Source organism: Sapajus apella, unplaced genomic scaffold (genome assembly GCF_009761245.1).
Source record: "Sapajus apella isolate SASKATOON/1434 unplaced genomic scaffold, GSC_monkey_1.0 scaffold24, whole genome shotgun sequence".
Classification (NCBI taxonomy): Eukaryota; Metazoa; Chordata; class Mammalia; order Primates; family Cebidae; genus Sapajus; species Sapajus apella.
In genome coordinates, this window is record NW_022436964.1 from 13,133,033 (window position 1) to 13,157,077 (window position 24,045).

Consider the following 24,045-nt stretch of genomic DNA (forward strand, 5'->3'; position numbering starts at 1 on the left):
GCATGCTCTCCTGAGGAATAATTATAAACAATTAAGAGAAATTATATAACCATTGAAGTAGGCTCCAGATCTCAAAAGACTGGATTTCCTTCTTTGTAGCTGGATACAGTGCTTGTTATAACACTATGGAGAATTTCAGGTAGATGTTTTATGGAAAGAGGGAAGTAGAAGAAAAGTTCAAGGAATCCTCATTATTAAGTCAAAACAAATTTAAGAGGTTTTTTTTTGTTTGTTTTTTTGATGGGAAGGGAAGCTTAAAGATTGTTTTTATTGTAATAGTATACTCATTGACTTATCAGAAGCATTAAATATCAACAGTTATGAAACTGCTGTGAGAAAACTGGATGCCATGAAATAATTGCCAGGGATATAACTGATGAGACTAATTTTAGCTGTGGTTAATATCACCTTAAAGAGAGAGCATAAATCTAGGGCATCGTAAGAGCTCAGAAACAGGAAGATGTTTGCATTAGTGTTATGCAAGTTCAAAATGAGGAATCTTTTTTTTTTTTTTGTATAGAACAATATCTCTGTGCAGCACCCCACTTCTCTATTTTTTCTCATGTTATTCCTCAACATATACCTTCCACCTTAATGAAAGGAATTTCTTCATATGGTTTTCAAACATATCTTGCTTATTCCTGCCTTTGCTCAGTTTAAATACGGCCATCTTGGAATTCTAACTGAGCAACCAAATGGACTACTTGGATCACAAGGGATACTAGTATTACTAGTGTTCTCTGATCCTCTTGTTTAAATGCTGCCCAGGTCTTGGGTCACCTGTTCATAAAGCTGCCTCAGTTACTTCAGCCCCATGCCTCCTTTGCCTGAGGTCTTTTGAACCTCAAGTCACTACCATATTGTTCAGCATTTCATTTGTTCATACTTGGTGGTTTTTTTCTCCAAAGCTTGAAAACTCTGAGGAAATGTGAGCTGATTCTATGCTTTATAAATTTTAAAATATCTGGTACAGAGTGGATAAATTGATTTTCCACAAATACTTGATCATTAGTTGATCAAAATTGAAGATGTGATTTTTTTTCTCCCCTCTTCAAAATTATGGTAGACATTAAAGATGTCATGCATTAAATAGCTATGACTATTTTATTTAAATACTTTGATATTTTCATTATTATAATACCTACTCAAGAGCCAGGTTCTAATTCCAGTAAAGGAACACTACAAGTAAAGAATCTCATTTTCTAAAAGGGAAAACTTGCATATCACTCAGGTTTCTAAGTAATATTTGGCTTCTCTAACCTGTAATTTCCTCATCTCTGAAAATAAAAGTTTTATTGTTAGCCACTCGCGTCTTTCATTTTGTTGGGAGAGCGCGCATGGCTGAAGATAGTGATGTTGTTTCTTGGTCTTGGAGAGAAGTGCTATTAACACCTACTTCATTATTCACTGTGTACGGGAAGGAACTTATGAAGACCTGATAAATGTATTATTTAGCGATTTTCACTTTTACCAGGATGTTGTGAACATATTTTCTAAAACAGCTTTCTAGTGTGATTCCCAGGACAATTTATAATTTTGCCTCTTTCTATTGGTTTATTTCCAGAGTAGATGATTCAGGTGAACTCTGTTTTTTTTCTTTTTCCGTGAAGTTTGTCCTGAACTAGACACTAGCAATTTAGTTTTGCAGTAATGCTTTAAAACAGAAATGTGTTGAGAAATTAAAGAGTAAGATGGTTCTCTGCTAGTGGAAAGGGGTGGGATTTCCATTCTACTGGCAGGGAATCAAAGTATGTCAGCACATTTCTTACAGATCTGCAGTAAATAATGGTAGTGCTTAGATTTGGCTATACTATACTTGCATTTTAATGGGTTGGATGGAATATTAATGTGTTTATAGAAAATTGCCCAGATCAAAATCCTCGTCTCAGGAACTGGGATCCAGGACAAGATTCTGCAAAGCAAGTTGTTATCAAGGAGGGAGATATGCTCCGTCTGACCTCAGATGCCACCGTGCATTCTATAGTCATTCAGGATGGAGGTAGGTAATGGTTCTTGCCTATGGGAACTGCAAGGTTGCTCTTTAATGTGGGGGATAGTTGATGTTTCTTGTGTAGAAAATTATTGTTAGGCAGAATAGCCTTTAGTTTGTGGTATCACTCTAACCATGGAGACTTGGGAAGTTTCTGAGATGAAGCCAGAGAATTTATACAGAGATGAACACCATAGAATTTAAGAGCTTAGACCTTAGGTATCATTCAAAGTAAGACCCCTGATTTATAGACAAGGAAACAGTACCAGAGAGGTGATCTGTCAAAGCTAAATTTTTGTTATAATTCTGAGAGTGATGAGAAAGTTAACATGAGTAAACATATACAAAAATAAGATTCAGGTTTGTAGGCTTTTAGATATTTTTTGAACGACTACACCAAGCTCAGCTGGAAGTCCAATGTTCTATCTGTTGTACCACAGAGCCGGCTGGCTCTTAAGATATTTTTAAGAGAAATTATTTAACCTCTAAAATGAATAGATTGAAATTCAGTCATGGGCATTGAGAGTATATTAAGATATGAACTCTTCACTTTTCCTTTGGTTTTCTAAGCAGACTCTTAGTGAATTATTTTTTCCGACTTGATTGCGGAAGTGTATTTTACCTTAAGGTGAAATCTATTTCCTTGTATCTCAGAAAGATGATTTAGAAGTTGGCTTACAGGGGTGATGTTCCCTGCAGGACTGCTTGTATTTGGGGACAATAAAGATGGATCCAGAAATATTACTTTGAGGACTCGTTACATCCTGATCCAGGATGGTGGGGCGCTTCATATTGGAGCAGAAAAATGCCGCTATAAATCCAAAGCGACAATTGCCTTGTATGGCAAGTCAGATGAAGGTGAAAGTATGCCAACATTTGGCAAAAAGTTTATTGGTGTGGAAGCTGGTGGGACACTGGAGTTACATGGGGCACAGAAGACATCATGGACGTTGTTGGCAAAGACCCTGAATTCCTCAGGCTTGCCCTTTGGGTCCTACACCTTTGAAAAGGACTTTTCCCGGGGCCTCAATGTGAGGGTCATTGACCAAGACACAGCCAAAATTTTGGAAAGTGAGAAGTTTGATACCCATGAATACCACAATGAGAGCAGGCGACTTCAGGAGTTTCTGAGATTCCAGGATCCAGGTCGGATTGTTGCCATAGCTGTCGGGGATTCAGCTGCTAAAAGCCTCTTACAAGGAACCATCCAGATGATCCAGGACCGGTTGGGGAGTGAACTGATCCAAGGACTGGGCTACAGGTAGGCACACCTTCCCAGATCCTTATTAGAGTCTGTGTCTGTGTGAGAGGATTGAGGCTGGGGAAAGAAGCTGCAGCGGGACTCAGGCATCAGAAGGCCCACTACCATTTGTACACCTGGTAGCTTTGAGACATGGGGCTGGAGGCTAGGACACTGCATACAGAAGCTGTTTTCCTTGGCTTTCTCTTATGAAGCCCTTTGTGAACTGGAGTGCCAGGCTAGTGAAAAGCTGAGAACAGAAATGAGGTACTGAAAAACAGTCAGGCAGTTTAAGGACAATCTGCCTCTGAAGAGACTTCCTCCTTTCATTACCTTCTGAAGATCATATGAAACTCAGGCTAATTGAGGCAACTTACGAGTTCAAAGGTTAAGGCAGAATTTCATGCTAAGTTCTAAACCTTTCCTAAAAGCCTATGGGGCGGAATATACAGTTTTGTTGTTGTTGTTTTGGACTCCTTTGCATGCTGATTTGAATCTGCTTGTTTGATTGGCACAGGTGTATAGACCCCTGGCATATGAGGAAGGAAAAAGTTAAGAGGGTTAGGAAATTCATCCAGATAGCAGAATTCATTTCTGCTATTTATGGTTAACGTACCCTGTTCTTTTTATTTTTTATTTTTATTTATTTATTTATTTATTTATTTATTTATTTATTTATTTATTTGAGACGGAGTTTCGCTCTTGTTACCCAGGCTGGAGTGCAATGGCACAATCTCGGCTCACCGCAACCTCCACCTCAGGCAATTCTCCTGCCTCAGCCTCCTTAGTAGCTGGGATTACAGGCACGCGCCACCATGCCCAGCTAATTTTTTGTATTTTTAGTAGAGACGGGGTTTCACCATGTTGACCAGGATGGTCTTGATCTCTTGACCTCGTGATCCACCTGCCTCGGCCTCCCAAAGTGCTGGGATTACAGGCTTGAGCCACCGCGTCCGGCCTATTTTTTATTTTTAGAGACAGGGTCTTGCTCTGTTGCCCAAGCTGGAGGGTGGTGGTGTGGTTACAGCCTCCACCTCCTGGGCTCCAGCCATCCTTCCATCTCAGCCTCCCAAGTAGCTGAGACTACAAGCAATTGCCACCCCACCTGTCTAATTTTTAAACTTTGTGTAGATATGGGTCTCATTTTGTTGCCTAGGCTGGTCTCCAACTCTTTTGCTCAAGTGATCCTCCTGCCTCAGCCTCCCAAAACATTGGCTTTATAGGCATGAACCACCACACCCAGCCTTCTTGTGCCATATTCTAATTAACTGTGATTTCCTAATGCAGTTCTGAGTCAAGGGGAAGTAGCTGGCCTAACATTTCATTTAAAAAACAGAAGTTTTTAGTTCTGCTGAATGTTCTTAGTAAAGTCAGGGAATATCTATGGTGGAAAAAGTAAGAAGACCTCAAAACCCACATGTCAGAATGATCTAGGCACTATTTTTTCCTTTGATGGTAGATTGTTGGAATGGGATATTACCTACAGCAATTCTAGAGAAGGCTATAGAAAGACAAAAACTAGTGAAGAAAAACAGTCTGTAACATTTTAGAAATGCCTTTTATTCACATAGGAGATATTTAGGAGATACGAAGTGCTGGATATCCATGGATGGTTAGACGAAAGGATACTGTCTCAGAGCCCTCGGTTAATCCAGTGGATAAACAGAGACCCAAATAGATGATGATCATACACTGCAGTGAGAAACGCTGCAGTTACAGGGTGTAATGGGAACATAAGTATTAACAGAAAGAGCCTCTACATTGGCCTAGCGAATCGGTACAGGCTCCCCAAAGGCAAGAGACCTGAAGGGAATTCAGGAGTGTGCTGTGTAGACAGCAGAGAAGGAAGCTTTTTCAGACTGAGGAAATTCCATGTGCAAAACCTCAAAGGGTTGTTTTTTTTTTGTTTTGCTTTTTATTTTTGAAATATGATACAAAAAGGTGCTAAAAATAAGAATGTAGAGCTTAATGAGTTGCCATAATGTGATGCCTGCCTAGCCACCACCCAGGTCAAGAAATAGGACATTGCCAGCAGCCCAGAAGTTCCCTTCCTCCCTCTGCTATACAATAATCACTGTCTTCCCCACCAAAGGGAGACATCCTCCTGAATTTGTGGGATCTACTAAAGTTTCAGCTTGCCTGATTTTCGACTTCATATAAATGGAAGCAGACAATATATGATATTTTGTGTCTGGCTTCTTTGTGCATGTTGTTGTGTTGTGTTATTGAATGCTATTCACATTGTTGAATATAGTGCTGGCTCATTTTCTTTTCTTTTTAAAATTATAAATAGAGATGGGGGTCTCACTCTGTTGACCAGGCTGGTCTCAAACTCCTGGCCTCAAGTGATCCTCCCATCTCAGCCTCCCAAATTGCTGCAATTACAGGCATGAGTCATGTGCCTGGCTGAGGCTCATTTTCATTGCTGTTTATTTTCTGTTGTATGAATATACCACAGTGGCTCATTTTCATTGCTGTTTATTTTCTATGGTATGAATATACCACAGTTTATTTATTGGTGGCCATCTGAGTGGCTTTCCAGTTTGGACCTGTATAAAATTGCTTCCCCAGATGTTCCTTGATCCATCCAACTCTTGATGTGCATGTGCATATATTTCTATAATTGATGGACTTAGGAGTGGAAGCATGATTCTTTCAAAGTTAGAGAACTACTTTGTTTCATTATCCAGTAATGCCAGGGATTACAACTTCTATTTCTTCATGCTATTATTGTTTCTAGATTTGCATTAGCTGTGCCTATTTTGACTTTCTTAGGTTCCTCTCCCTACTGGTTTCTCAATTCCTTTTAAAATATCACCCTTGATTTCATAGAGGAATTATAGTTGTGATCTTTTGCCAACGTTCCATTGCATAGACATTATCTCCAATGTACATAAGCACATAGGCCTTTGAAGATAATGTTCTGGTGCACTGAAATTTTCCCTCAAGTGGAGGAGGGAAGTAGGAGTGTTTTGGAGATAATGTCAATAGGAGAGAAAGAACATTGTTTTATAGTTGCTGAGGCAGTTCTGGTAAAGAAAGGAAGCCTCTGATATCCTTCCTCTCTTTTCTTCTCTCAAATAGGAGATAATACATTGAGACATTCTTTATTTGATTCTTTCTGCTGTATCAAGGGATATAAATGAAACTACAGAGCACTGTTGTCCAAAGAGTAGCTAATCCATACAGAGGCGGCTGTGGAATTCGTGAGGGTGTAGGCATGCTTTGGTTAGCTTTTATCTGTGAATATCCAGCCATCTGTCAGACACAGATTATAATTGTTATTTTATTTCTAGAATAGGAAGTTGACATTTTTCTTTTCATGTTTTAAACCAGAAGTCCTCAAGCAAATTTTCTGGGTTTTAAAAATCGTCCCTTTGCTTTGATTGCTTTTGGTCACAAGTCTGAGCGCGTCTCTCAGATATTTAGTATCAGAAATAATGGTGTTTTCAGGCCAGGTGCAGTGGTTCACGCCTGTAATCCCAACACTTTGGGAGGCCGAGGTGGTCGGATTACCAGAGGTCAGGAGTTCAAGACCAGCCTGGCCAACATGGTGAAACTCTGTTTCTGCTAAAAATTAAATATTCAGAAATTAGCTGGGCCTGGTGGTGGGCACTTGTAATCCCAGCTGCTTAGGAGACTGAGGCAGGAGAATTGCCTGCACCTGGGAGGTGGAGGTTGCAGTGAGCCAAGATCGCATCATTGTACTCTAGCCTGGGCAACAGGAGTGAGACACCATCTCAAAAAAAAAGGGAAAAAAAAAGAAATAATGGTGTTTTAAAAATTTAAAATCTGTCGGATACTGATTCTACAGCTCTGATTTAATTTAGGAATGTTAAGAAATCTCTCAGTTTGCAAGGATTTTTTAAAGTGGAGACTTTAAAAAAATTTTTAAAGTGGAGACACCTATGGTGCACCTTAGATCAATTATGTCAGAAAGAAGGATGAGACCCCCAGGCTATTGAAGGTTGATGATTACTAAGCTAACCTCTAGTCTCTAATTTAGGGGTTTTCAAATCACGGTGCCCTGACCTGCAGCATTAACATAATTTGGTAACCCATTAGAAATGCAGATTCTCTGGTCCTACCTCAGACACTGGGAGAGTGGGGCCAGCGATCCAATTCAGCACACCCTTCCCTTCTCCTGTTGATCCGGATGCATACTGAAGTTTGAGAACCACTGCCCAAACTCAGTGGCTCTCAAGCGCAACTGCACATTCAAGTCACCTGGGAACTTTAAAAACATAGTGAGACCCTGTCTCCAAAAAATAAAAATAAATTATTTTTTCTTTTTTATTTATTATGTAAAAAAAAAAAAAAACAAATGCAGGATCCAACCTTTTGCTGTTATTAATATGATTCCCTTTATCTGAGATGGCATCTGAGCATTGATATCTTTTTCAAACTCCCTAGGTAATTCTATCATGCAGTTAGATTTTTGAGAACATTGTATTAATAGAAAGGATAGTTTCAAAGAGAGCAGGTGATAACCATTTTAAAAGAAAGAAAATAGCCAGGGGTGGTGGCCCAGGCCTGTAATCCCAGCACTTTGGGAGGCCGAGGTGGGTGGATCATGAGGTCAAGAGATTGAGACCATCCTGGCCAACATGGTGAAACCCCGTCTCTACTAAAAATACAAAAATTAGCTGGGCATGGTGGTGCGTGTCAGTAGTCTCAGCTACTTGGGAGGCTGAGGCAGGAGAATCGCTTGAACCTGGGAGGCGGAGGTCTCAGTGAGCTGTCATGCCACTGCATTCCAGCCTGGTGACAAACTGAGACTCCATTTCAAAAAAAAAAAAAAAAAAAGAGAAAGAAAATAAATAGATTTATGGCCCAATGATATGTGTGATATAGATGTGTGCTGAGGAAGTAAGTCAATGATTAACTGAAATTGTAGTCATCCATGTTCCACCTGTTACAGAGCTGGACAAGCAAGTGTTTAAAAACTAGGTGTATTTCCTTCTATGATGTTACTTCAGTCAAGGTTTGGAATTGTAGCCACATGTAGAAAAAACATTAGAGATGGACAAAAATGAAATATCAGAATTAAACAGCACTCTGTAATAACATCTTTGTCAGGGATTTTGTGAATACCGTGACAAATAATCAAATGCACATGCTCTTCTTCCTTCAGGCAAGCTTGGGCTTTAGTTGGCGTCATTGATGGTGGAAGCACTTCTTGCAATGAATCTGTGAGAAATTATGAAAATCATAGCAGCGGTGGGAGGGCTCTTGCCCAGAGAGAATTTTATACTGTGGATGGCCAGAAGTTCTCTGTGACAGCTTATAGTGAATGGATTGAAGGTAGGCAAATACAGGTTATACTCTTGTAAGACACCGGTAAGTATTATGACAGATTTTTTTTTTTTTTTTTTTAGAATAGTATTTTGTTCAGATGACAGTCGCCTGGTTAGATTTCTCAACTAGTTGAAGTTGAAACTTACAGTTTTTCTACTGTACTTAACCTTTTAGAACAAAATCCAGTAATCTTTTAGAACAGAGGTGTCCAATCTTTCGGCTTCCCTGAGCCACACTAGAAGAAGAAGAATTATCTTGGGCCGCACACCAAATATAGTAACACTAGTGATAGCTGATGAGCTAAAAAAAAAAAAAAAAAAACTCAATGTTTTAAAAAAGTTTATAAATTTGTTGTTGGGCTGCATTCAAAGGCATCCTGGGCCGCATATGGCCCCCGGGCTGTGGGTTGGACAAGTTTGTTTTAGAATATAAAGTTGAGCTGAAACTAGAGTAGACCATTCTTTAGTCTAGAAACAGCCTTCTGGGCTTGGGGTGAAGAGATGATCTATTAGGGATGAGGAAGCTTCTGCCTCCAGGATGACTGCTGTTTCTTTGCCTCTGCCAAAAAGCATAGATGGTGGATAAGAAGCGTTTCTTAGCAGGAATTTTATCCTGTAAGAGGATTTCGGGGAGTTTAGTGGTACTGCCTCCATTAATAGACAGGATAATTACTGACAGACCGCTAGTCAATGTTTCCTGTGTAGGAAATGTTATTTTCATTTCCATATCAGTAATAACTACTCATTTCTGAAAGATGGTACGATCTAGCTCTCTCTCGTAAGATACTGTTCATGTCTCATGTTCTCACTGACTCTTTCTAGAAGAGGCAGAAAGTTTTCTTCAGGAATCAGAGAATGAACTTTCTTTTATGCTTTCCATTCAGTAGTGCTAATTGGAGATAGTCTTAGACAGGAAAGAAAAAATGAGTTACTGAGTAATACAAATCTTTCCCATCTAACTTTCTGGCTTAAAAAAAGTTTAACAGAAAGAAACAAATTCTAGTGATCTTTCAAGTCGAAATTTATTTGTCTAGTAGTCATCTTTTTTTAAAGCATTACTGAATTTTTTTTTTTTTTTTTTTTTTTGAGATGGAGTCTTGCTCTGTCGCCCAGGCTGGAGTGCAGTGGTGCGATCTTGGGTCAGTGCACTCTGCCTCCCGGTTTCAAGCAATTCTCCTGCCTCAGCTTCCCAAGTAGCTGGGATTACAGGTGCGCACCACCATGCTTGGCTAATTTTTTTTGTATTTCTGTTATAGATAGAGTTTCACCATGTTGGCCAGGCTGGTCTCCAACTCCTGACCTGAAGTGATCCATCCACTTCAGCTTCCCAAAGTGCTGGGATTACAGGCATGGGTGCATTACTGAAATTTTATCTGAACAAAAGAATGTTTCTTTTTTTTTTTCCCCTTTCTGTGGAGAATGAGTTCTCGCTATGTTGCCCAGGCAGATCTCGAACTGCTGGGCTCAAGCTATCTTCCCGCCTCTGCCTCCCTAAGATATAGGATTGTAGTGAGCCACAGTGCCCAGCGAGAGTGTTTCTTAATTGCTGTTAGGGCAATTTATTTTTTTGGTAAAAATGTAAATTTGGGGTAGGGGTTGTTTTTGCCTCTATGAGTTTTTTTATCTTTGTTCTTAACCTGCTTGTTTTGATTCTTGGAAAGTATAATACAGAGGCTTTGGAAGAAATTGGGCTCTGGAATTAGATTAGTTTTAAATTTGGGCCTCTACCATATTTAGCTGTTATTCAAACTACCTGATCTTTGGTTTTTTCATCTCTAATAAATATAATAGCTCCTGCCTCTGACAGGATGTTTTGATGAAAGTTTATTACGCATGTGAGGTCCCAACAACTATTTTTTGTAGAGATGGGGTCTCACTCTGTTGCTCAGGCTGGTCTTGAACTCCTGGGCTCACGTCATCCTCTGGCCTTGGCCTCCCAAAGTGTTGGGATTACAGGTATGAGGCACCGTGCCCAGTCACAAATTGTTCTTTTACGTATTTACTTATTTTGGAGACAGGGTCTTGCCCTATCTTGTAGGCTGGAATGCAGTGGCCTGATCACACAGCTCACTGCAGCCTTAACCTCCTGGCTCAGAGTAGCTGGGGCTATAGGCACACGCCACCATGCCCGGCCATTTTTTTTTCTTTTTATGTTGCCCAAGCTGGTCTTGAACCGCTGAGCTCAAGTGATCCTCCTGCCTTGACTCCTGAAGTGCTGCGGTTACAGATGTGAACCACCATGCCTGGCCCACAAATTCTTAAATATTGAGGTAGTTAAGTATGCTAAGGTCCTATCCATTTTTCTGTGCTTGGATCAAATTGAAGCACTGGGTATTTATTACAGGCCTATCCTCTGCTTGACAACTTCTGCTGGAATATATGTACTTGTCACATATTAGGATGGTTTGGGGTCAATATAACAGTTGTAGCACTGAGTTGAAATACAGTGAGAGATTTGGGGATCGAGAGCTTTCTTCAAACTTATAAAATAATAGTTTGCTAAGGTGACATCTTGTGTTCCTTCATGGCTAGCGGTACATGGAGCACTCTTTTCTCGAGGGCAGGGATCTCTCTGTTTTCATACTTTTATTATTTATATCTGTAGAGTGACTGATACATGGTAGCATGAGTAAAAATTTGCTGAATCGTATGTGGTTACCTTAACTTTTGATTTGTGAATCAGTGTGAGGGTTGATTTTAGAGGAAAAAAATGTACTGTTAATGCATCACTTTTTTTCTTTCTTTTTTTGGTTTAGGTGTTGCTCTTTCAGGTTTCCGGGTAGAGGCTGTAGATGGAGTGAAGCTAAACTTGCTAGATGACGTTAGTAGCTGGAAACCTGGAGACCAGATTGTGGTCGCAAGCACAGACTATTCCATGTACCAAGCAGAGGAGTTCACTCTTCTTCCCTGTTCCGAATGCAGCCGTTTTCAGGTCAAAGTTAAAGGTATTAAACTGTTCAGAGTACTACTTGGGAAACACACTATTTTCTTGGGATTTAATTCCTGGGATCCTGCTTCCTCTCAATCACTACCATCATCACCACCATCACCAACACCACCGTTATCAGTATTTCAGGTCATACCAGTGGAGTGCATTGAACACTAGATTCCAGGGAATATTAGATGGAAATAGCTATTGAGCAATATTCTTGCTGCTAATGATGCATATTGTTTCATATATTATTATTTTTTTCATATATCTTTGCATATATTAAAAAAAAAAGAGATGTCAACTAGATAAATTGATTTTTCCAAGGTATTATTTTAAGTTCTGGGGTACATGTGCAGGATGTGGAGGTTTGTTACATAGATAAACGTGTGCCATGGTGATTTGCTGCACCTGTCAACTTATCACCTAAGCATTAAGCCCAGCATGCATTAGCTATTTTTCCTGATGCTCTTCCTTCCCCCGGCCCCCTCCATTTTCTTTTGTATTAGTTTTCTATTATCAGATAATAGTAAACCCAATGATGAACTAGATCCATTTATTAATAGAAGTCTTTCTTAATTAAAAGAAATCTTATGGTTTTCAAGTGCCTATTGGATTAGCAAAAAAAAAAAAAAAAAAAAAAAAAACTCACTAATATTTAAAATGGAATCAATATGTATCAATAGGTATTTCCATAAGACTACATTTTCTGGCTGGGCACTGTGGCTCACGCCAGTAATCCCAGCGCTTTGGGAGGCTGAAGCGGGTGGATTACTTGAGGTCAGGTGTTTGAGACCAGTGTGGCCCATATGGTGAAACCCATCTCTACTAAAAATACAAAAAAGTTTAGCTGGGCATGGTGGCACATACCTGTAATCCCAGCTACTGGGGAGTCTGAGGCAGAATCGCTTGAACCCAGGAAGCGAAGGTTGCAATAAGCTGAGATCATGCCACTGCACTCCAGCCTGGGCGGCAGAGCCAGACTCCGCCTCAAAAAAAAAAAAATGACTACACAAAGAAATTCTTACTGTAAGTTGCGTATCAAAAGAATGCCTGACTCTTACCAGGCATTCATTTTGAGCCTGGTACTTGGCACAGCCCCTTTGTACATTGCTTCATTTATGGGATTCATTGTGCATTTCACTCATTCTATTGCTTTTCTTCTGAACTCAAGATTATACATTTATGGTATTTAAAAAAGAGTTTACAGTAACTGTTCAGTAAGTGCTTCTTTAGTTTTTCAGTAATTTAGAGTAATAGGTAGAGCTTTGACATTTAAGGAAAAATTTTCTGCTTTGGAAAAAAACAGTGATTCGCTCACTTGGCCGTTTTTCCCTGTGCTTCATTCAACATTGTACTTTTCCGTCTTGATAATGCAGGGCATAAACAAAACAAGAACACCAGCACCAACAAAAAACCCCCAAAACTATGATGCCATCTGGCATTAATTCTTTTTGGAAATTCCAACTCTTGTTAACAAGTCTACATGATGAGTCTTCATGAACTCTCCTCCCATGATTTATGTGTATTTTTCCTTCCTGAGTTTACATAATAAGATTATCAGAGAAAAGCTCATTATTAAAGTGCTTCTACACTTCCAGTAAATGTGAGAATTTAAAAGAATGCATAATAATACTGAAATAAAAAGAAATGGGAAAGAAAAGATGGGAATTTCTCTATTGTTAATGTCCAGTGGCAGATTACTTTAGCTTTCAAGTAAAAGCATAAACAGTTTGACACCCCGATATTAACATCCGTGCACCATTTGTTTTATGGACTCACCATGCATTTGGTTCTTCATATGCCCTAGGGGAGGAGACTAAAAAGAGCATATGGACAGAAACTGGAGAGAAAGATTATGGACCATTAGGCAGATTCCAGATTATTAGTGCTGTTGAAGGGAGGATTGAGCTGCTTCAGAAAGGAACAAGCTCTCTGTCAGTGTGTGGGTTTGAGAATTGGCAGGACAGTTAGTAATGAGGGTTCAGGCAGCAGGTGGGGACTGGACTAGATCATCTTTAAAATCCCCATGCCCTGGGATTCTGATTCTGAGGTGTGAGAGAATGGGAGCTGATGATAAGTTGTCAGTATCATCTTGGGGTTATGGAATGAAGAGAATGTCTTTTTGAAGTGAGTTTCATGTTTTCTTTGTTCTAACGTTCTTTCTTCCCTTGACCACGTCAACCAGAAACCCCTCAGTTCCTGCACATGGGTGAGATCATAGACGGTGTGGACATGAGAGCCGAGGTTGGAATTCTTTCTCGGAATGTTGTGATCCAAGGAGAAGTGGAGGACTCGTGCTACGCAGAAAATCAGTGCCAATTTTTTGATTATGATACCTTTGGGGGACACGTTATGGTAGGCAAAAGGATTTGATGATTTCTTTGAAATCCTGGTTGCTAAATACATGTTTGAAGAAAATGTCAAGTTTTGGAATGAGATATAAATGGATATGAAAAGCAAATCATATTTTGTTTCTCAAATGACAATGAGGAGGTTTTAGATGATTAAAATAGAATGTTATGACTTCCTTTAGTTGACCTGGACCTCTAGTTAAACAGTTGTTCTATGACGAGTCAAATCAGTATATTGGGAAGAACCAATTACAGAGACAAAAAACCACGAAGGAGCTTGGTTGGTATCCATGCATGCGATTTCTGAAAGCATCAGTTAGTTTTTTTAAAAAAAACATAGTATTACCAAAGGGTTAGCAATACTAGCAAGCACATACAAAGTATGTTTCTGTAAAAATATTTTTTGTATGCAAATTTTTGTTCTGGAAAAAAAGAGTACTTACTATATACTAGGCAGTATTCTGTCAATATATACTAATCTGTTGGACTTTTGGGCTGCATTTTGGCTATATGTGTTGTTAAATCGCTTTTTGTGCATTGAGTAGGCTGTGGCTGTAAGCAGCATTTCTGTTACAGGATTTTTTTTTTTTTTTTGAGATAGAGTCTCACTCTCATCCAGGATGGAGTGCAGTACGTGATCATGACTGATTATGCCTCAATATCCTGGGGTCAAGTGATCCTCCCACCTCAGCCCCGCTGAGTAGCTAGGACCACAGATGTACACCACACCTGACTTATTTTTGTGGTTTTTTTTGAGACAAGGTTTTGCCATGTTGCCCAGTCTGGTATTGAATTCCTGGGCTCAAGCAATCTGCCCATCTTGCCCTTCCAAAGTGCTAGGATTACAGGTGTGAGCCACTGTATGCAGCCTATTACAAGGATTTCTGCAATGTTGATCAGTGTTATTCATTTGTTTTTAATACTGTGATTGAAAATCTAGTGTTTAAAAATATTGAGAGAGCTCAAACTTTGGATCACAGAAGAATTTTTAAAAATAACTTAAGCCAACAATATTATGTGCTAACTAAAACACTGGGGAGGATTTAGAAATAAATATTTATCAGTCTTTGATGGAGGATATCTAAATGAAGAAGATGAGATTGAGAATGACTAAAATATTTGAACAAATAAAGGAAAGCTGCAATAATGATCCCTGCGAAAGTGTTTTGATTTGTTCAAGTATTTTGGTCCTAATTGAAGGCATTTGCTAAAGTATTAACTGGGAATCTGGGAAAACAGAATGCAAAAGGAAATCAAATGTTTTAATACATATTCTCTTTTGGATGTTTTCTGTTAAAACAATTTTTTTTTTTTTTTTGCTAGTTCCCTATTCTGAAAAGTATGAGTTTGATTTTGGTACCTTGACTTGCAGATAATGAAAAATTTTACTTCAGTCCATCTTTCTTATGTGGAATTGAAACACATGGGTCAGCAGCAGCTGGGGCGGTATCCTGTTCACTTTCATCTGTGTGGAGACGTGGATTATAAAGGAGGATACAGACACACAACATTTGTGGATGGCCTGTCTATTCATCATTGCTTCTCAAGGTGCATCACTGTGCATGGGACAAATGGCTTGCTAGTAAGTAGCCTCACATTAGTCAACCCATATTATTGAAATAGCTAACTCTTTAATTCTCATGACTTCTCAGTTTTGTATAAGTAAACTGTTTAACCACACACTTTGCTCTATCCTGCCTTTTCTGAGCATTGCATGATTTTTCTGTCTGAAGGAAGCCTACCTTTTCAACCACCCAGAGTGTCCTCTTTTAAATTTAATTCAATTTTATATTTTGTATTATTTATTTATTTACAATTTATTTTTATTTTTTGCCCCTGTGGGACCCAAGCAGATTGTCCCTTCAGAGATAAATTAAGCCTGACATGCCACTTTGCCCATTCTGCTAAGGTTCACACCTCTTTTTCCATTTGCGCTGAACGTGCTACACTGGATAGCACTTGTCACTTAAATCACAATCAGTCTTGTTACCAATGACATTAATATACTTTTATTTCTGCAGATAAAAGACACCATTGGATTTGACACACTAGGTCATTGTTTCTTCTTGGAAGATGGTATTGAACAGAGAAATACTTTGTTCCACAATCTGGGACTCCTCACCAAGCCGGGCACTCTCCTGCCCACGGATAGGAACAACTCCATGTGTACCACCATGCGAGACAAAGTGTTTGGAAATTATATCCCTGTGCCTGCTACTGACTGTATGTGAGTAATTGGCAGAGAGAAAAACCCATGCGTCAAGGCCTTTGACTTTTGGGGAAGAGGTTTTTGGGGGAAGTTTTTAGTGGGCAGGAGTTCTTATGAAGAATGTTGAAATCACCTTGAAAAATGCCTTGCAGGGCTGTTTCGACTTTCTGGATTGCTCATCCCAACAATAATTTGATTAATAATGCGGCTGCAGGATCACAGGTAAGCAACGTTAAGGTGACCTCAGATGTTTTAATTTTTTTCTTGTTTATAAATAGTCTGGTTTATATGGATGTGATGTCATGTGTGCCAGTGTAACCCAAGCATGATGTTGTTTTCTGGTATTACGTATTTAGCTGAGAGCAGGATAGTTGAGATGGTTCTTCTAGTTCTCCTAAATCCTTTGTGCCCATTAGTATCTATGAGTTTGATAAGACAGACGCCAAAGGGGGAAAAGAAGTGAGTGTACTAATCGCGAGGGTTACTTTATTTCCAGAGAGTATTTTTGGTGTATTAGGTACAATCTTTCTGGCATTTAAGTCATATGTGGTCAAGGAACTGATAATTTCAATTTCAGGGTATTGATAAAAATAGGCTTAGGTTAGGCACAGTGGTTCACGCTTGTAATCCCAACACTTTGGGAGGCTAAGGTGGGTGGATTGCTTGAGTTTAGGAGTTTGAGACCAGCCTGGGCAACATGGCAAAACCCCATCTCCACCAAAAAAAAAAAAAAAAAAAATAGCCAGGTGTGGTGGTACATGGCTGTCATTCCAGCGACTTGGGAGGCTGAGGTGGGAGGATACTTGAGCCCAGGAGGTGGAGGCTGCTGTGAGCCAAGATTGTGCCACTCACTGTACTCTAGCCTGGGTGGTAGAGAGAGGCCCTGTGTCAATAAACACACACACACACACACACACACACACACACACAACAACAACAAACCGCAAAAAAACTTAGCTTTTTTTTCTTAATGAGAATGGATTATCTTGGAGAATACCATGACAGTTGTCACTCTGATCAGGGGATACACCCTTTTGTTGAATGTAAGGCTTTATATACACGTGGGAATCTCATTTCCTTGGGAAAGCAGCAAAACTCATGTACGTGCCATGAATTAAGACTCACATACGAGAATAATTTTTAAGAGAATAAATGATATGTTTTGGATAATAGAAATGTCTCCTGGATAAGTTTGGAGAAATTTGTATTTATTACTGAGAGTTTTAGTATCATTAAAACTTCTAATGTAAAAGCTAAATGATTCTTTTTTTTTTCTTTCTCCTGAGACAGAGTCTCACTCTGTCACCCAGGTTGGAGTGCAGTGGTGTGACCCTGGCTTACTGCACCCTCTGCCTCCTGGACTTTAGCTGTCTTCCCACCTCAGCCTTCTGAGTAGCTGGTACTACAGGCTCATGCCACCATACCTCACACCTGCTTATTTTTGTATTTTACACACACACACACACACACACACACACGCACACGCACGTAGAGAGAGAGAGAGACAGACAGTCAGACAGACAGATGAGGTTTCGCTGTGTTGCCCAAACTGGTCTCGAACTGCTGGTCTTAAGCTATCCACCTGCCTTAGACTCCCAAAGTGTTAGGATTCCCAGGCTAAATGAATCTTTTAAGATATTATGCTATCGAGATTATAATTGCGTTGAAAATTGCAATGAAAAATATGAAATTTACAGTGATACCTAAATATTCGTATTTATATATCATGGCTATTGAAAGTTTTTAAAAGGAAATAAATACCTAGCATTGTTTCCTAAGATGAAGTAAAAGATTAGTTGAAGGGAGTATTTGAGATAACAAGAAAAAAGGCATCAGTGGTGATGGTTTGAACTCATATCTGTTATTTTCCTTAAAAACATAAAACGTAATCTGAAAGTCCCTGTCAACTGAAGATTCTTATTTGACAGGCCAGAGACCCAGACGTTTGATCATTTTAGGTTTCCATTCATTCATTTTTCATCAAATATTTGTTGAGCCTGTATGAGGTTTGTGCTCAGAGTTTCTAATTGGGAAGTGAGTTTTTGAGTACAGATGACCAAGAAGTTGATGCACAGCCATCTTCTGATCTATGTGACATTACGAGTCAACAGCCAGAACAAAGATTTCTTTTAGCTCTTTTTAGAAGTCAGGGCTTGAAGATTAAAGCAAATTGCCAAGAGTTCATGAAAAATAGAAGGTGAGGCTGCCATATACCCTTACTATGTCTCATGTGAGAAAAGAAGAAAGCATTGCATGCATGTTCTTCCTTTTTATTCTGTGAGCTGTTTATTTTCTCTCTAGAAAAACTGTTCCAGTAAAAGCTAATTTGGGCAGGGTTTTTCCTCCCAAAGTAAATCAAACCATTTTTTCATTGTACCTTTCCACTGCCTTTTACAAAGCTCCTTTTACCTGTGTTGACACCACAGTGTTTTAACAGGAAACGGCTGCTACCCTCTTATCCCCGTCCCGCCCCCATCTCCATCTCCACTGCATCTTAGGATGGTCCACTCTGCCCTCAGCTTACAGGTTATGGTATGGAGTTTTCTTCTGACCATTTAGGTCTTATGCCGTTGACTTGCCTGTTTTGTGCCCAGAAGAGTTGAGGTAGCAAACATTTTTCAGAGTAGTTTGTTCTATTAAGACCTGTTAATAAAATTTTATCATGGAAAATGTTACACATGGCATTCATTTTGGTGTGTAGGTATATATCTGCTTTCCATAATTCCTTTCTCGTCTCTCCCCCCATGGACTCTATTTGTTACAGTTAATATAGGTACTTATCACATACATTATATTTTAATTATCTCTATATTTCTTACTAGACTATGAATTATTTGAGAATAGTCTTACTGTACACTTGGCATATAGCTGGCACTAAATAAATGTGTCCTGAATTTTAATTAATGCTGTCCTTTTACACTGTATTAAGTTTTAGCAAGCTATTTAATCAAAGTTCCATAAAGTGAAGTTGTCCTTCACATTGGGCTGATTTTTAATTGAGTTGTAAAATAAAGAATTGTCATGGGAGTTAAGAACATTTATTTCCATTTTTATGTTTCATTTTGAGTGTCAAAAATTTTTAAACTCTTCTGTTCCTATTAAGGTCAGTAATATTGAAATTGAACAGACAGGGCCCAAGCCTGAGACAGCGTCCTGATTCATACATGTGGTGATTTTTTTTTTTTCTTTGGCAAAAATTTGCCTCGAGACAGGAAGGGCATTAGACTTGTTTGAAAGAAGTCAGTGAGCTCTGCGTGCTGGTGGACAGTTGTTTAGTAGGCATGACTCATCTATCGAACAGGTTTGGAGGTAAACAGATAAAAACCATATTGCTTAACGGCTGTGCTGTCCTGGTCACGTGGAAAGCTGACTGGGTTTTAATCCTATGTAACTTTTAACCTAGATAATAATGGAAAAGTTTGAAAGTGAATTTTGATACCAGCCAATTATTTCTCTTTTGTCCAATCCTGCAAGCAAAATTAAGTTTGCTTTTCAAAAAAATAATGGTATAACCACTTTGAGATGTGTGTACAACTTTTTATAGTCAATTCTGAACCTGAAATCATGACAAATTTGGGTGAAAAAGATTAAAGTTGCTTATGAAGCAGCTAGTTTACGAGAGTGTTTCATAGATATCTTTATAAATGAGGGTTTTAATGGGCTTGTCCTTTCATGTGTAGGATGCTGGAATATGGTATTTATTCCACAAGGAACCTACTGGGGAATCCAGTGGATTGCAGCTGTTAGCAAAACCAGAACTCACTCCATTGGGTATATTTTATAACAACAGAGTCCATTCAAATTTTAAGGTAGGTTTCCAAATTTTAACAATTGGTACATATGATAGACAGTGCAAAGGATGAACTATTGTGATTATATTTTAGTCCACTTTGTGCGCTATAGTAGAATATCACAGACTGGTTAACTTAGAATGAACAGAAATTTATTTGGCCCACAGTTCTTAAGGCTGGGAAGTCCAAGATCAAGGTGCCAGCATCTGGTAAGGGTCTTCTTGCTGTGTCATCCACAGCAGAAGGGCAAGGAGAAGGCGAGAGAACAACAGAACAGATTTGCAGCCTCAAGCTCCTTTATAATCAGCATTAATCCATTTGTGAGGGTGAATCCCTTATGGCCTAAACACCTCCCATTAAGTGCCACCTCCTAATACTTTTGCATTGGGGATTAAGTTTCCAACACATGGTTTTTGGGGGGATGTATTCAAACCATAGCAGATAATAGTTGAGAAATGTCAGTTTTTGATAGAACTTGTCATCAGAGAAAGTAATTTGTGGTGAAAAACAGACACCTAACCCTTCCCTGTTCTGGATGTATATGGAGCATTCCATCTATACGTACCTATTACTCATACAGGTATGCACAACACATACATGCACATGTAACGTAAATAATTACGTAGTGGGTTTGATTCATGTGTCCTCATCGTCTCTCTTGTTTCTTCCCTTGCTTCATGTCTTCCTCCCTCTCATCTTCTTTCCAATCTTTAATGTCATTACCTGTTTCTAGGGAGGTACACATTAAATAATATGCTTCCAGGGGTTGATAAGCATAATTCATCCCTTCTTTGGATTCACAGTGGCTGTTAGAGTGTCCTATTAGGCATTTAATATTAATTACATAAATAGCGAAATTTTGCTTAGGAATAGTTGACCTGATTTAAAATGATACAGATCAAGTAAACTAAAGGCCATTCGGAGTTTCAATTTTTTCATGAAATTTGACTCATGTTGTGCTCACAAGGCACTTTGTTTTCATTACATGTATAATGCCCAGATCCTTTACCCGGATGTGACTCACACCACAGTTCAAGGAATACTTTGCATTTATGATACTCGGAGAACCCTTTAAAAACCTGAGTGTGTTACAGTTTGAAGAGCTTAGACTCACTTGATGAAGAGTTGAGGAAAAAACTATACAGAACTGATTTTTGTGAGCTGAATAGTTATTATTTAATGAGAGTAGCATTTCATAGCAGAAACCCTCAAATTTTCTTAATTGTAAATGGTATAAAAAGCACCTCATTCTAATTAATTTTTAACATGTAGTAATCGACTCAATAAGAATATTAAATTTAAATAACATGAGTGGATGATTAGGTGTTAATCTGTTACATTTGGAAATGACTGTCCAGGATACTTCATAGCCAAAGGAGATCGAATTCTTGGGAGTACTCAGAAAGAAACATGCCATTTTGGAATAACTCATAAATACCTACATGCACACACAGACACACACCCACATGTGAGTGCGCACACACACACCAGTGCTTATGGCTTCAACTGCCGATTCCTCCCGAATCTGTACTAGTCCAGATTGGTCATGCTTACCCTACTGCCTACTGAGTACCCTTTGAATGTCTTATGGACGTAAATAAAACATGTTTCAAACTAAAATTCTTATTTTTAGGTCCAGACCTATTCCTGTATGTCTCTTTCAGTGAATGAAACTACTACTCAGCTTCTGCCCAAACCAGAAATATATGAGCTTTTATTGCTTTCTCTCCCTCACCCCCAGACTTTCATCAATTACAAGATGATATCAGTTCTACCTTGTAAATAAATCTTGTTTTATCTGTTTTCCACCGTTAGTATGGCCACAAGTCTAGATCATCTTTATTTCTCTTCTGGATTACTGAAATCATCTCCTACCTTATTTACCTCCTTTTTTTTTTTTTTTAATCCTCTTTCAATCCATTTTATAGCTACAGTGTTTTTTTTTTTAACTTGTAGTTGGTTATGATGTGTTTATTAAATTCCCATTGTTCTGACTTCTTAGCTCATCAATTCCATGTGATCGATGTTTGCTCCTCTTTAGCCTTCTCCTTTCTGTTTCCTTTCTTCATACATTTTTGTTTGTCTGTCAAGGTTTCTTTTTTCTTCTTGGCTGTTCCATCCTCTCTGTCATCTCCAGACTTTTGTACAGACTATTCCCTTGAGTTCTTTTCTCTGGTTCTTCAGCTCCTTCTTCCCACCCTCATCCTCTGTGCCACCAATCCACTCTTTTGCAGGATTAATTTCTCTCCATCCTTCCGATTTCAGCTTTAAGACGTCACTTCTTTTAGGAGACATTCCCTGAATCCTTTCAACTCCACCCACAAAAAAGGCCTCCTCCAAATGCCTTTCTCTTCTGCCCAAGCCTCATTTATTTCCTTTATCATATGCTTATCGTGTTGGATTGTAATTATTTATTTAATTGCTAGTGTTTGTGTTAGCAACAACAAGGACCATATTTTTCTTGTTAACTAATGTGTAGTACTTGGTACCTAACAGTAAGCATTTGTTGAATGACAAATGAGTAAAATTATTAAAAATATCTGGGAAAGTAGCTGCTGTTTTTTTTTTTTTTTTTAAAGATGGGGTTTCACCATGATGGCCAGGCTGGTCTTGAACTCCTGACCTCAGGTGATCCACCCACCTCGGCCTCCCAAAGTGCTAGGATTACAGACATGAGCCACCATGCCTGGCCGTTAATATAGTACCTTTGCTATTTATACCCTGCCCCACTTTTTTTGGTAGAAGTGATAAGCTAAATCTGTTTTCATGAGTCATTGTATATGTTGTTGTAATTTGGGATTCATATTAATTCCATTCAATTATTTATATTTTTCAGGCTGGCTTATTTATTGACAAAGGTGTCAAAACAACCAACTCTAGTGCTGCTGACCCAAGAGAATACCTCTGTTTGGACAATAGTGCAAGGTAAAGCTGGCTCTTTTTAAATCACACTCAAGCTGTACCTTGCCAAAGCAAAACTTTCCAACTGGAGCTCATTTGTGCTCTTTCTCTGGTAATACATTTAAAATGAAGTTTTAAAAGTTCATAAAAGGATTTTTTGAAAAGCATTTATTCTGTTGTTCCAGGTCCTGTGACTGGGCTTTTATCTTATAGAAACACCAAGGAGGTTGATGTTTTTCTCCTTTTTCATTGCTATAAATAGATGCTAGAGAGAGTTATAGAAAGAGAAAGAAAAAGGGGAGGTGTGTTGAGAAAGTTTCCAAATTGGTGTGGAGTATGATTCATTGAAAAATAAGTTAAACTAGGATGTTTAGTCTAATCTTTGAAAAACCAAACCACATAGAATATATTCTTCGTGGTCAAAATGAACACTGCATTTAATATTTCAAAAGGAAAGATCCCAAATTTGATGAGCTAGTTGGTTCTGGTTCAGTCCTTTGTAGCCTCAGATTTACGTCATAGCCAGGCTCTAGGTTACTTTCTTTTGTAATCACAAAATGCATTAGATATGGATCAACATTTCGGCCGAGTTCTCTTACATGCTATATGTGAACTAAAATAAACAAAATGTCTCAGATGAAAATAAAATTTTCTGGAAAAGATGGCAACTTAAAATCATATTCAGTAGAAACTGTGTACATATTATTATTTTCCATACTTCAAGTTGATTGACCAGTTTATGGAGTTGATAGGGTGTTAGACTTAATAGACTTTGTTGATAGACACTTAGGAAAGGAATACCAAGCCTGATTGTTCTTCAGAGAATAAAGTAGGAAGCACACCATAGGTTGGTGAGCTGACTTCAGGGTGAGGCAGATTCTTGCGATGCTTTAATAAGACATGAGATCAGAAGAAAACTGGGGAAAGTCTAGTTGCTCTACTCATCTGGATTCCTCAAACATCAAGTTGAACCTGAAATATTGTGATGCAGTAATCAGATAGCTTTGTGAAACCCAGAAACCGTGGGTGTTTTAAAAAATAAAGTACTGGATACCTAAAAGCTGATCAACAAATGAAGAGAAAAAATAGAGGAGATAAACTTAAGAAGAAAAAAAAGTATATAGATGACAACAAATTATGAACTAAGAAGAGAATATTAGCGGGCAAATAATTCTATCTGGACGGTTGTTGCTGCTTTTTTAGTTTTAAAGAGTTTATTATAATGGACAGAACTAATATAATTTATTATAATTGGTAGAAAGTAGTGTGTTTTTTGCTTAGCATTGCCAGAAAAATCCATAAACACAATAGGTTCTCTTCCTGGCATTAAAAAA

The 24,045-nt window shown here is 38.6% G+C and overlaps 1 protein-coding gene across 3 annotated transcripts in view; it reads left to right on the forward strand.

The window, feature by feature from the left end:
* The window catches only part of CEMIP2 (cell migration inducing hyaluronidase 2), an 81,925-nt gene that overhangs the window by 21,515 nt on the left and 36,365 nt on the right, over positions 1–24,045 (forward strand). For all 3 annotated transcript variants that reach the window (XM_032290699.1, XM_032290697.1, XM_032290700.1), the window contains exons 3-12: positions 1,859–1,999; positions 2,690–3,251; positions 8,365–8,534; positions 11,284–11,472; positions 13,645–13,814; positions 15,183–15,392; positions 15,832–16,037; positions 16,172–16,241; positions 19,700–19,828; positions 22,647–22,735. In XM_032290699.1, the coding sequence (XP_032146590.1) occupies positions 1,859–1,999; positions 2,690–3,251; positions 8,365–8,534; positions 11,284–11,472; positions 13,645–13,814; positions 15,183–15,392; positions 15,832–16,037; positions 16,172–16,241; positions 19,700–19,828; positions 22,647–22,735 (1,936 nt within the window). The remainder of the gene's footprint in view (positions 1–1,858; positions 2,000–2,689; positions 3,252–8,364; positions 8,535–11,283; positions 11,473–13,644; positions 13,815–15,182; positions 15,393–15,831; positions 16,038–16,171; positions 16,242–19,699; positions 19,829–22,646; positions 22,736–24,045) is intronic.